This window comes from Medicago sativa, chromosome 8 (genome assembly GCF_051527215.1).
Source record: "Medicago sativa cultivar Bolivia chromosome 8, Bolivia_mono, whole genome shotgun sequence".
Taxonomy (NCBI): domain Eukaryota; kingdom Viridiplantae; phylum Streptophyta; class Magnoliopsida; order Fabales; family Fabaceae; genus Medicago; species Medicago sativa.
This window is the reverse complement of record NC_140756.1, coordinates 93,350,052-93,364,005: the sequence shown is the minus strand read 5'-3', so window position 1 is coordinate 93,364,005 and position 13,954 is coordinate 93,350,052. Positions and strand designations below refer to the sequence as shown.

The 13,954-nt window shown below is 33.6% G+C and overlaps 2 protein-coding genes and 1 pseudogene across 3 annotated transcripts; all 3 read right to left on the bottom strand.

Moving 5' to 3' along the window:
- Positions 1–606: 606 nt before the first annotated feature.
- Positions 607–4,454, bottom strand: LOC146903472 (importin subunit alpha-2-like). 2 transcript variants are annotated; one of them, XM_085733397.1, is made up of 10 exons: positions 4,307–4,454; positions 4,122–4,213; positions 3,900–4,031; positions 3,623–3,808; positions 3,373–3,539; positions 3,204–3,282; positions 2,763–2,894; positions 2,087–2,215; positions 1,533–1,660; positions 607–1,434 (listed from the first exon to the last, which is right to left on the bottom strand). In XM_085733397.1, exons 1-10 carry the CDS (start codon positions 4,374–4,376, stop codon positions 897–899), a joined length of 1,653 nt encoding a protein of 550 aa, XP_085589523.1. In that variant the 5' UTR covers positions 4,377–4,454; the 3' UTR covers positions 607–896. The 2 variants fall into 2 exon arrangements, with proteins under 2 accessions (XP_085589523.1, XP_085589524.1); XM_085733398.1 differs by lacking the exon at positions 2,763–2,894.
- Positions 4,455–6,197: 1,743 nt separating this feature from the next.
- On the bottom strand, positions 6,198–7,209 carry LOC146903471 (acyl-CoA--sterol O-acyltransferase 1-like; annotated as a pseudogene).
- A 4,733-nt stretch (positions 7,210–11,942) lies between these two features.
- On the bottom strand, positions 11,943–13,241 carry LOC146903470 (uncharacterized). The gene has a single exon (XM_085735120.1). The coding sequence runs from the start codon at positions 12,898–12,900 to the stop codon at positions 12,223–12,225; it is 678 nt and encodes a 225-aa protein (XP_085591246.1). The 5' UTR covers positions 12,901–13,241; the 3' UTR covers positions 11,943–12,222.
- Between the last annotated feature and the right edge of the window lie 713 nt (positions 13,242–13,954).

Here is a 13,954-nt window from a genome sequence, read left to right as displayed (position 1 = left end):
CTCTACCATCATCATATTGGTGACGTGATCTAAGTTTTTAATATGGTTCTTTTGCTTGCTTGAAACAAAAATGAAATAATGGTTTTAAGTTATTAATGGCAAATATTAGTTGTTGCTTACTCTTTCATCGTTAAACTGCAATATTTTAAGTTTTTTTTCCCTCAAAACTTTTATTGATCTACATTTATATACATTTTTATTGGTGACGTGATCTACATTTATATACATCTTTAATATGGTGACGTACGTGATCTACATTTATGTACATTTTTATTGGTTTTCATTGTGTGCTTTAAAGAATATTATTTGAGTTATTGTTTGATATTAAAAACAATTCTTATTAACTTAGGTGTCATAAGTTTGTTCGCCGATCCACCGTTTACGTTTTTAGCTATGTTGATCATGTTATTGCATCTAATGTATTCTATCAATTTGAATGAATGAATATCGTTTTGTTTTTATCAAAAAAATATATAATTGTCCATTCATGTGAGAGATTGACATGCGATAGCTCAATGAGATCCACTAAATCACTGATCTATTTCTTGTGTTTATCTATCATAAATTAACAATAAGTTAGGCTAAGTAAATAAAGATATATTGAACTTTATTTTGAATAGGATATCTCCTTTTTTTATACAATCAAATAATAAATGATTTTTTGTAAATGTCTGCAATGTTTTTGCAAAAGCTGCTCAAGAGACTTAGCATCTTTTATATGTAAAATAAGATACTATCATCCTTTTAAAGAATAATAATTTGCAACATTATGCATGATAAAACCCTTAAAAATACACAAAATAAGAAAATCTGTAACTATTTTTTTGGCTTCAAAAAGTTGCTCAAAAAATTTAACAACTTTTATATATAAGATAAGATGATGATATTTTAGGGTTTTAAACCAAAAAGGCGCGTTTAGTGAACCGGGACGCGCACCCAATTGGATAAAACATATATGAGAAACCCAAGATCGGAATCGGAAGATACACATGATTCCACCACTCCCACGATTTTTCAAGGCGATCTAGGCCACTCCCACCAAATTCTGATTCCAGTCGTACACGAGCATGCCAAGGGGTGGCAAGACTGTAGTAGCGTACGATCTTACGTTTCAAATTGGGATCTAGTCTACCATGACCTAGAGGTAGTGTCTCATCTACATCTTCCAACCAATATGTCTCGAGAATTTTAACAGCCTTCTCATAAATTTCATTGTTGTCATGACTCTGCAAGTTTTCGATCTTTTCCAATCCCTCAGCATCATCTATCATCTGAGCATACAAGTTGACATCTCCCGTGTTACAAAAGCTTTTCTCCGCTTCTCCAACCTTTAGAAAATTCTCAAGACCATCTAAACAGACGGAAACAATTTCTGGATCAGGGCAAACAAGCAAATCACACAGAGGCTTAATGCAACCATGGCTCACCAAGTACCTTGCAATAACAGCAATATTGGGAAAATTAATACGTAAACTCTCAACAATAGTATAAAGCAGAGCCAAAAAATAACCGTTAAAAATAACTTCACATACTTGATTTGCTCATGAGTACCGTCATATGTAGCATTGCGGAGTGCCCATGCAACTTCTTTTTTAATCGCAAGCTCGGCATTTTGAAGAAGATTGACTAGGGGAGCAATCAGACCAGCTTCGATAACAGCCTGCATTATACATAAAAGGTTAAGTTCACAACGCTTTTTCGGTAAATAAGGCAACTAAAAATCACATCCTTAGCACTTGCCAGTAAAATGCAAGCAAAACTAACACCCAACCTAAAACAGAAAATATAATATCAATAGTCAAGCACCACAATACATCCCCTTCAATGATGTATTTACCAGAAAATAAAGGTATACATCACCATCCAACTATTACTCTGATTGGTGTAACCTGAGAACTAAATATATCATCAACAAGACTATAAGTTAATATTGCACCACGTCTCCATGTTAAAGAACATGTAGCTTCAACTTATATGCATCGAACTTGAAGAAAAGCATAAGCAATACAGAAACTAACATTGCACTTTATTATACATGATATGTAACATTATTTGAGTATCAAAAAGATGGGATTTATTAGCTTACTTGTATCCGCTCCCTGTTTCCAACTACAATGTTTGATATAATCCAGCAAGCGTCCTTCTTAATACTTTCCTTGTGGTTTTGGATCAACAGGCTCAAAAGGAATGGGAGGAAACCATGATTGATAATAGCCTGATAAAAAGAGTCCTACCAAATCAGGTAATTCTCACAGGCGACACATGAGAAAACAAAAAGACAAGGGGTGAGAAGAGACTACATTCATAATAATAAATTGTGGTGAATCACCTGCAGTGACTGGCAAGTATAACTATTCGTTCTGCCCAAGATAAAAATCCCCCTACCCCCACAAAAAACCAAATTGAGTCCTAGGTTAATATTTCTAAAATTGTCAATTAAGCTTCAACAATCACATATTATACCCTTTAGGTGTTTCCTCCTAATCAAACCAGACTTGCAAAACTTACCTATCAATAAGTTCAGGTTATAATATTTCAAATTTTAATTTTTTTTTTTTTTTTGAATCAGCAAATATTATTAAGCTAGGCTCGCACAAGATGCACAAAACCCGCAATAGGAGGAAAAAGAGTACAACAAGGCCAATAAGAGAAAACGGCCAGCACCAACAATGCAAACTCAATAAAAAACCCCCTAGGTTCCTACTACAAGAGCAGCAGAGGAACATAACTAGCACCATTACACAGCCACAAGACCGGCACACCTGAAGTAAACTTCCAGACCCATACAGAAACTGCTCCTGCTGCCGAAAAACAACAAGCCAACCAGCCAACACAAACACGGGCTGCAGACAGCACCACCTCAGGAAGCAACACTGCCAAAACTGCCGCAACACCTACAGGGATCCAGAACAGCACCACAGACGGCCGCAGTCAACACTAAGAAGGCCCATCAGAACCCCGCAGCACCTCTGCTATACGGAAAACAAAAAACAACTGACAAGAAAAAAACAGCTAGCGTCTTCTGCTCAAACAACAGTTGAGATTCCACTTCCCACTCGACTCAATAAAAGTTAAATTTAATTTGATTTCCAAAATAACTAACACAACACTAATTCAGTACTTTACTCAATAAAAGTTAAATTTAATTAGAAATAGTTAGGTAGTAACTAATTCTAACAATTGATAATCCATTATGACATTACCTGAGTCTGCATATCATCCACTTTTATAAAATTTCCCACTGTTTGAAGTGCAGGAGTCAGCACTGAAGGAGATGGGCGCCTTCAAAACATGCACGTAGATTTAGAGCCAAAATAATCAACAATTGCAACAAAAAATTGGTTGACCAGGGATATAAGATTTGGTACTTACAGAAGGAGCTCTACTAGTCTATCACATACGCCTGCCTCGATTACCGCTTGGATTTCGTCATTTGAACCATATTTAGAAAGATATGAGAGTGCCCAGCATGCTTCTGTCACGACTTCTTCATCATTGGAAAAAATCAAACGCCTGAGAATAGGAAGTGCTTGCCTCACCTATCCATCAAAACTCAAGTACTAATAAACCAAATCAATTCTTCTTACATATTCAGTTTTAATTTAACAAAAACAACAACTACCAGCTCAAATGGGGGTGGTGGTTTTCCTCTGCAAAAGTTTGACAGGGCCCACGTTGCAACTCTCAGCATAGAAGGCTTTGCTTGCTCATTCAACTGGGATAACAGCGGGATCAACGCACCGTGACTGAGAACAAGATCACGACAACTAGGGGAATCACCGGCAACATTTCCCAATGTCCACGCAGCCTACAATTTCAGAGTATTATTGTTCAGCAAAAAAAACAAACAGGGACAATCCTAGTTCTACTGGTATTGCATTTTAGTATAAAAAATATACCTGCTCCCGAACATCATCACTAGGTGAACTAAGTAGCTTGACAAGTATTGGTACAGCCCCGTGATCAATGACCACCTTAGTGTTCTCAGAAGTTCCAGCTGCTACGTTCGTGAGTGTCCAAGCAGCTTCATACTAAACAAACGAAGTTGCAAAAACATCCAATCAAAACAAGAAAATTTTAACTACATAAATATACAAAAGATAGACTAGTTAGAAACAAACCTGAAGTTCAGGAAAATCGTCCCTAAATAGAAATTCAACAAAACGTGGAACAACTCCAGATTGAATAACATGATCAATCGGAGGGTTATGTGCTACAGAACAAAAGAAACACCAGTTAGAATGAAATCAACATACATAGTAAGTAATGCATTAAATTAAAAACATGAAAGAAAATCAATAATTACGAGTGGAGATAAGCTTCCGAAAGTGGGTAGTTGTTTCCAACTGTTGGCTGTTATCATCCGACCAGACCATAGCAACTATTGCAGGAAGCTCTCTATACCTAAAGTGATGGTGATCGATGGTTACCTTTTTTGTCTTTTTGTCGACAATGAAGGAAGAATGAAGAGACTGTTGAGGTTAAAGGCCATCACACGAGAAAATTGTTGTTGACACATTAGCTTCGGCTAAGAAACACATGTAAAAGACGTTTTTGCCGTTAACTGCCGAATTATGAAACGGCTGCAGTTAACTACCGAGGAAAACTTCGGCAGTAAACTACCGAGAAAAACTGAAAACTTCGACAGTTAACTGCCGAGGAAACCTCAAACCTGTTTTTTTTTTTTTTTTTGACAAAAACCATTAATTCTTTTTATTCTTTAAACCTAAATTTTCCTTAATTAAATTTAATTCTTTAATCCTTTCAAGGAATTTTTATGATTTCATTCATGTGATTTTGTTGCCATAAATGAAGAAATATGAGAGATGAATAATATCTGCAATCAGTAGTTAATGGACCTAAAATGATGATTCAATAAAAAAAATGCAACAACAAAAACGTTACAAATGATAGAATAATTATATTTGTAATTATTAGTAATTAATTATAATATTTCAGATATTTTTTTTGTTGTTGACAAATTATAATATTTCAAATATTATTCATCTCTCTTTCAAATAATTATATTTGTAATTATTCTATCAATAATACCTCTTTTTTTTTGTACAAATAAAACCACTTTTCTATTCTTAAAAAAAACTCCTCTTTTTAATTAAGAAACGTGATTGAATATGTAGTAATTATAGGATCTCATATTTTTTTATTTATGGCAACAAAATTATATGAATGAAATCAACAACTTTATAAAAAAATAGTGTATTTAATGACAACAAAATCCATATTTCTTCATTATGGCAACAAAATCATATGAATGAAATCATAAAAAGAATTATGTTTAATTCCTTAAAATAATAAAAGAATTAAATTTAATTAAGAAAAATTTAGGTTTAAAGAATTAATAGTGTTTATCAAAAAAAAAAAAAATAGGTTTGAGGTTTCCTCGGCAGTTAACTGCCGAAGTTTTCAGTTTTCCTCGGTAGTTTATTGCCGAAAGGGACAAAAACGTCTTTTACATGTGTTTCTTAGCCAAAGCTAATGGGTCAATAACAATTTTCCCATCACGATAGGGATATGCGGTAACAAATTAAGGTGAAAACCATGATTTAGGAAATGATGATATGCGTAACTGTAAATTACCACCGAGAATTAAGGAACTTTGAGATAAGGACAGTAAACTTCGGCGTGCTACTAGTCTTACTCTTACCCATGACACGGTCCTGCTAATAAGAAGCCAGCTACTTAACTTATCTTTCAAGGTACAAATTCATTGAAATTAACTAACTCTCTTTCAAGGTAAAAATTCATTTAAATTTTGTTGTACCTTAGACTAACTACTTCTACTTATATACGAGGAAATCTATATACAGCACTTGAAAATCTAGATGCTAATGTAGTAGTTGGAATAAATTAAAGTACCCACAGTTTTTGTTTGAAAATAATTTAAAAGGATACTATGTCTTTCTTTTCATCATTGATTACGCATATCAATTAAAAACATGTGCTAGCTTGGAAGAAGCCGACAATATTGCTATAGAGGTGCTCATAAATCAAATCATGATTGAATTTGTTTGTATAAAGTTGTTTAAGGAATGAAATTTTTTAGAATTTGTTAGTTTGTAAAATTTCATAGAGACTTCAATGCTACCATTCATCATTTTCCTTAGATTATCGAGTCCAACTACAAGAGGTGTATATTGCTAAAATGTTCTTTCTAAATTTTGAATCATGTCTTGACATTTTCATTGTTAACAAAACTCTCTTTGTAGTAGTTTTTGAGTAGTTAAACATATATTATTTGGAATAGCAAGCTAAATATTAAATATACTAATTTATTCAAACAAAATGATATTTTTGGAGTAGCAAAAGCTACCCCATTATTGTTCATGGCTCTACACCTTATAGCCAAACACACCCCATGGATGAAGAAAAAGCACATTGAATCCCAATATGGTTCCCAAGCCTCCCATGTGTCGACCTTCTCCCGCTTTATGTGATAAAACAGCATCAACGCCGACACCCCGAAAGTTACCATCACAGCAGGAAGTGGTGCCCATTTTCTACCTATGACGTAGCTAGAGACCTTCACCATTGGTTCGTATACAGTGGGATGTAGGATACGTGTGACCATCAAGTTCCATCTTCTTCCCCAAAAGTCTTGCAAGATGTGCTTAGATATGGTTTGTTGAAAGGTTGCTCCAACTCTATTTGAACAAATTTTCGAGCTATTGTAGTAGTCAATGCAAATAAGATCTCTATTATGTTGTACACGTGGAAAGTATATAAGGTCATCAAAATTATTGGATGAAAACTTCCTTTTTGATCATGTAGAAGAATAAAAAAAGAAGAGATAATGGACATGACTACTAACTTAGTAGGCCACTTTAGAGTTGCAACTTTTATTTTATTATGATGTATTTGGTTTGTTAATTTGATGGGAAAGAAGGCAATTAGGATAAAGTGAGGTAGAGAGAGTGAAAGGTTGGATGAGAGGGGGCCTTTGGAGAATGCAAAGAGGAAGAGTTTGAAGGTGGAAAGCCAAGAAAGTAAAAATGCAGAAGTGCCAACAAAAGAGATGTTAGTGAGCTTGGAAGGGAGAAGGAGGAGGATGATTGTGGGTGGAAAAAGTGCTACAAGTCTTACTATACCTTTGGGTATCAACTTGCCTGTTGTGTAGCTGTAGCAAAATAATATTGTTGCTACACTCCATACCATTATGAAGTTGTTGATTTCTCCTTCTACCATCTTACTTTCTAAAATTTTCATGATGTATAAAAAAAATACCCAACACCCTCGTATATATTGACCAACTTGTAGACCAATTACGTGCACTATACATATCTTTAAAAAATAAAAAAATCAATATATACGTAAAATAATTTTTAAAAGTATATTTAAATTTTAATGACGTACTTCACATCATCCATCCAATAAAAACTCGTCATCTTGATATGTAAGTCTATATTATAAATGTTTTAAAACAATAAAAAAAAGATTATCAAATATATAACAAATTTATACCAATAGAAAAATGAGTGTTCTTAACATTTCTTTCATAGGGAAACCCTATTTACAATTTTATTTTTTTACGGTTTTTACAATTTTATCTTTTTTTTAAAGGATAAGGTGGTTCAAACAATAAGAATGAGGTCATTGAGGAAGAAACATACTATGATAGTTTGTAGTTTGTACTCATTTCAATCAGGTGTGATTGATCTTGATGAATACTGATACATCTGCCATGAAAGAGCCAAAAGTTCTTTCTGTTAAAGATCGAAGAAACTACGTACTATAGTTGGTATGTTGCAGGATTTAATATTAGTGGTTGTGATATGTATTCATATGTGTAGTCCTTTTGTGAATTTGTTAGTTTATTTTGAATTTCTTTTAGTTATCTGAATATGTACGTGGCTAATATGGAGGATCATTGTTTTTTTTTTTTAGCGTTTTTCTTTGTTTTGGTAATTTGTGTTTGGGTATGCATGAACTATGAGTTAAGATCCTCTCCATTTGTCAATAAATGAAGTATACAATTTGGAGAGAGATAGACACAAAAAAAAAATAATGGATATTTGAATTAAATGAGTCCCGCCATTATTAATTACTTTATATTTTTTTCAATATTTTTTGTGTCTTTTATCTCTCCAAATGAAGGAAATGAAGAAGATTGTAAATGGAGAGGATCTTGACTCCCTATTAACTATTCTAGACAGAGACTTGCCAACTTTTCAATTCAAATCTCACCATCTCTAACAAAACAAACAAAATGAAATGCCATTTCCCATAAATGATTTTTTTTTCAGAAAACTCACCTCCATGTTAGAATTCAACATCCACCAATTATACAAGAATTAAATCACAACCATTTTCTTCTTCTTCTACTTGTTGAAAGTAGAAGAAGAAGAAAATGGTTGTGATTTAATTCTTGTATAATCGCGTGTTCACCCTTTTTCTGAAAAAGAAAAAAAACCATTGTTCTGTGTCTACTTTCAACAAAGAGTAAGCCTTCTTTCCTTGTTCTCTTAATCGTTTCCGTGTTCGTTCTTACTATATGAGCCTTCTTTCCTTGTTACCGGAATCCTTGATTAAGGTTTGCTAGGTTTTTTGGGTTAGTGGTTACCGGAATTGTCAATTGACAACGACGATGTGAGGACGATTCTGGAAATGACGATGTATGAAATGGCGTCGTGAATCGTTAACCGGAATCATGTTCACCAAAGCTTTCCGATTGTTTTCCAGAAAAAACGTCAGAAGCCTTCCGATAAATGCTTCCCGGAATAGTTTGGGGAAGTATTCCGGTTCATGCATCCTTATGTCTGCAGCTTTCATTTATCTGTTTATATATATTCATTATAATTCCTGAACTCGTATGCATCTTTTATGTCAGCAGCATTCACTTATCTGTTTTTATACCACTAATATACTTGTTTTAGAATTCAATTATATTATGCTAATGTCTTGGATACAAAATGCTGATTTTTCTTCATTTAGAAATCAACATATTTTTCGCAGCACATGAACAATTATATTATGCTAGTTTTGACCAAGTGATATAATCGTAATTTGTGACCATAATTAGGAAATTATAACAAGGAAGTAGCCAAGTGATGAAATTATATGCTAATTTGTGACCAAGTGATGGAATTGTATAACTAGCATGAATCGGAAAGGTATTTCTGTGTTCTCCGGTATATATATTCGGAACGCCAAGCATTCTAGTATTCCGAATTATTTTCAGAAATGTTTATATGAGTGTTCTGAATTTTTTTCGGAAACGTTTTAGGGAAGAACGAAAAACGGAAATACGTACTTAGAAGTGGGGTGAACTCACACTGAATTAGGAGATGTTGAAAATGAGGGTGAAAAATTTATGTTTAAAAGGTTAAATAATAAAAGGGTTAAAATTGGAATTTTCAAAAATTTGTCGGGGTGAAATTACATGTGTTGGGGTATAGGGTAAAATTTCCTTTAAAAGATATGGACCTCTTGGACTTAGACCTCTTGGTATATAACCCCACATTTAGAAAATTGCTTTTCACACTTCAAAAAAGCTAAGAAACACCATGAAATAACAAGTTTAACCCCAACGAAAGTTAACTGCCGATGGATTTTAACCAGCGGTAGTTAACTATCAATGTAATTTGGGGTTAAACTTGTCATTTCATGGTGTTTCTTAACTTTTTGTGAAGTGGGAAAAACAATTTTTCCATATTTATCAAATGTTAGAAAGTAACGTAATAGACACCTCAATTCCGCGCTCAATTAGGTTGTAAATTCCGATTAGTTTTTTTTATCGGATCAACTTTTTATAGCCAAATGAGCAATTTTGATGTACCTATTGAGCAATCATCCAAATTTTGTATACTTGACCCTCCAATTTTCGCAACATATATACTTTTGGGACCATCTTGAAAGGTAAACCAATTTGATTTTGTTGAGAAAAAAAATCTGAAAAAAGCTTCATATCTTGTTAGATATTGTGGCAATGAATTCAAAATAAAAGTTGAGGTAATCACGAGTTAAGAAAAGCTATATAATTTGCCCTAAGTAGTTTATGTCAAGACCAAAATACATACATTAGCAAACAACTTACTTATACTATTAAGAGATTAATAAGAGAAATGATACTGATTGAGAGGAATGTTGGACAATTTTTTTATGGTGGAGTTTAACATGGGAAAGGCTAATCCTTTCCCACCATGGGTCACATAAGATAAATGGTTAGATTGTGCAGTTCTATTAAACCTTATCATGTTCTCCCACACCTAATCTTAACAGCTTCTCTTTCCAAACTTTTCTCATCATCTACTGCCGCTGCATCCCCATCACCTTTAGCTACAGCTACAAACCCATTGTTAATTCAATCTTCAACCTCAAACCCATTTCATGGGTTGCTCGAATTGAATGTTGATTTTTCCTTTGATTTTTATCATGATTTATGGAGGAAGCGAAAATATTAAATTTCGGCCATGAGTTATTCTTTAAGATACTAAAAGAACGTATGCACAACAAGATTTTTTATTTGATTTTTGTTTAAGAAGTTTTTCCAGTTTTCATTGTTGAAAGGTTGAAGATGAAGTGAAAAAAATCTAGTGTGGAGAGTCTATGATAAGATCAATGTTTCTCTTTTATCTAATGATCCAAACTTACTTTTCCATGGTGGGAAAGGATTAACATTTCCCATGTTAAACACCACCTTTTTTTATATATCACACAACTAAGAAATGAAATGTTGGAGTATAATTTTACAGTTGCTTCTTCGACAACAAAGTTCTACTTTACCATTTTGTCAATGTTTGATGAGTCATGTTAACTTGTGCCCTTAGGGCACATGTTAAGTAACCTAAAAAGAGCAATTTTACATTGAAAAATATAATATGTCAACTTTTAAGAAGTTGAATGCACGACTTTTGATGCTTATATTTCTATAATGGATTCTTAACATGTGTGATTGATGGTACAAGTTAACATTTAACATGTTTGATTAGTGGATCTTGCTAACAAGTGCCTTAAGGGCATTGTTTAAGGAACCCAAAAAAAGAAACTATGTCTTGAAAATACAAGTCAAACACTTTTTAAAGTCATAACTGTACAATTTCCAATGCAAAAATTGCTACTTTTAGATGCTTAAGCAATGCCCTTAAGGCACTTGTTAGCATTTTCCTTGATTAGTTTCATTTCACTGAGTCAAATTTGATGTCTCTCATTCATTTTTGTATCATTTAACACAGCTCGTAAAACCATAAAAGAAATGTTGCCAGAGTTTCACATGGACTTTTTTCTTAGTAAACCAAATTTTATCTATTTATTCAATAATGTTATTTAGAATATCAATTTTTTTTACGTCTATTCAACACTATTTTTTTTTTCATCTTATTTTTTTGTCACATTATCACGTAACATGTTACTTCCTTCCATTTTACCTTCTTCAGAAAAAACATGTTACTTCCTCTATCAAATCAAAAAATGTACTCATGTTATTTTCCTTATCCATATTCTTCTATAAGGGCACGTTTGGAATCATGTACCGTACATATTCCTATTCACTGCTCTAGCCGGTGTAGATTGTAGTCCAAAGCGAGTTTTCACAGTTGAATTTAAGATTTATAAACACACTTGTCATCGTCATAAAATCAAACACATGTACCCAACCCTCTTTCAAAAGTTCTCACATGACCTCATTAAAGGCAACCGCGCCTCATATATTTGAAAACCTACCAACTCAATTGAAACTAATAGTGTGATCAAATACGTCTCGGTGAACGTCTAACTCGGCTAACAAAGACATTGCAATATACAATAATTCGAATTCTGAATTCGTCTAAAGGATGAATATTAAGTTATTAAACTACTCCTACTTGATAAAAAAATGTGATCAAATACACTAGTCTAAATTAAAACAGTCAAAATGGTCCCCTTCCAGAGTTTCGAATGGCCAAATTTATAACTATAAATTTCAAGCATATATACATACATACATAAAATTAAAAGTAACAAGACTTGGTATTCCTTCATCTTATTCTTTATTTAGAAAAAGCTTTTCTGCATTGCTTAGGTCCCCACCACTGCCCCCAATACTAAAACCGAACCTAAGATAAAGACAAAAATCTACCAAAATTATTGATTCTAATACTGATCACAAAATTCAAACTAAAGAAAATTCAAGAAATTAAAAGTCTCATGTTACTACTATTACACCTAACTAACATGAAGAAAATGGGAAGAGGATTCAAGGATCCAAGAAAGTGGGTAATGTAATGAAATTCAGAAAATGTCGAGAATCTCGAGAATAGAACGATTACAAAGGGGACAATTTCCTCGATTCAACCACAGTTCCCTCGAACACACTCTGCAAAAAGTGTGTCCACACGGTATGAACGCTGCACCTTTCTTTCTTCTCATGCACACGCAGCACACTGAATCACTCCCTTCCACAACCACCGCACCAGCATTACTCTCATTTTCCACTTCCGTTTCCTCCAACAGTTTCATCAACGAAACTCTCCACGGCGTCGCTCCTTCTCCGCCACCACCACTAGCCTCCTCCGTTACCCTCATTTGCCGCTCCGCCGCCAACGCCGCCGCAAGGTTCATTCCAGAACCAGACGAACCCACCACCGGAGTTTCACATTCCGGTTCAACTGGGTTCGGATCTTGATCTTGAACTTGTAGCTGTTGTTGTTGTTGCTCCACTGTGGCTCCACCTTCTTCGTTTTGTTGTTGTTGTTGATGATGATGATGTTCGTTGCGGATAATTGGACGGAAAACCCAGGTGGCACCACAACAACCCATACCGGTGAATCTGAAGCGTTCTTTGAGACTACGTCTTCTGGTGGTTCCTGAATCTAAACTGTCCATTTGTTCGGTTAATAAACCGAGAATGGTTCTTGATTCTCTCTGAGAACGCAGAGATTCCTGCAATATGAGACCGAGTTGACTCATATTGACCGGGTTTCTAGAAGAAAGAAAAAGATGAAACGGTTCAGAGAGAAACGAGATCCGGAGAGGTGCGTTGTACGGTAGTAAAATTCATGGGGGGGAACAGAAAAAAAGAGAAGACAGAAGTGTCCAAAGGAATGGAACGTATAAATAAATAAATAAATAAATAAAATTAAAATAGATTCATTTGGACACTCTTTTGTTCAAATTGGAAAGTTAGTTGGAAGGAAGTGTGTGAGAGGTAAGAAAGGGAAGAGGGACAATTTAGAAGAAGAGATTGAGATTTGACTCGTGTGAGAGAGAAAGAGAGACAACAAAGAAAGATGAGGAAACGGTAGTCAGGATTTTCCTCTTGAAAAAGTCTAAATTTGAAGTTTTTTATTTCTTTTTTTCCAAACGTAATTACATTAAAATTTGTGTTCAACCTGTTTTTACGTTTGATAAAAAAAAATGTTTTTATGTGAACATATCAAATCATGAATTATTTTAAGGCTTTATTTGAGAGCTCAGAGAAAAAGAGAATGAAGGGGTTTGGGAGACATAAATATATGGAAAAATTGAGAAATCATTTACGTTTTTTTTAAAGGGTGATAAATTAATGCTTATAATTAATATATTTTTCATTTCAAGAATATTATATCCACATATATTCCTCAAACAAAAAATTATATTCACATACATTAAATTTAAAGAATTCATATAAACCATCCTAAACGCCTAAAATCTTCCTCCAAAACATTTTTTTTAGTCTTCAAATGACTATGATTTTATATTTTAAAGAAAAATAAGTCCCTCAAAGCCCCTCATCTTAATGTCATCTATTTCTTCTACTTATTCCTTCCTCTTTTTTTCCAAACTCTTCCTCCCTTCCCTTCCAAACTCGCAAACAAAGCCTAAGAGTTTGTTTAACATGTGCAATATTGAACATGTTAAAACAAATAAAATTGATTTTTTTATTGAAAAACAATAGTTATTTACTTAAAAGATACATATTTAATGAATAATGACTTGATTGTTAGAATATTTAAAAATTACTCCGAAGGCTTTCGTTAGTAAA

Excerpts from the sequence above, each read along its gene's own strand:
- LOC146903472 (XM_085733397.1), bottom strand. The coding sequence starts at position 4,376 with ATGGTCTGGTCGGATGATAACAGCCAACAGTTGGAAACAACTACCCAC. Across the intron at positions 3,283-3,372 it reads AGACTAGTAGAGCTCCTTCT|GCGCCCATCTCCTTCAGTGC; the intron begins GTAAGTACCAAA and ends CATGTTTTGAAG. Across the intron at positions 2,895-3,203 it reads TGGATGATATGCAGACTCAG|GTGTTGCGGCAGTTTTGGCA; the intron begins GTAATGTCATAA and ends GGATCCCTGTAG.
- LOC146903470 (XM_085735120.1), bottom strand. The coding sequence starts at position 12,900 with ATGAGTCAACTCGGTCTCATATTGCAGGAATCTCTGCGTTCTCAGAGA.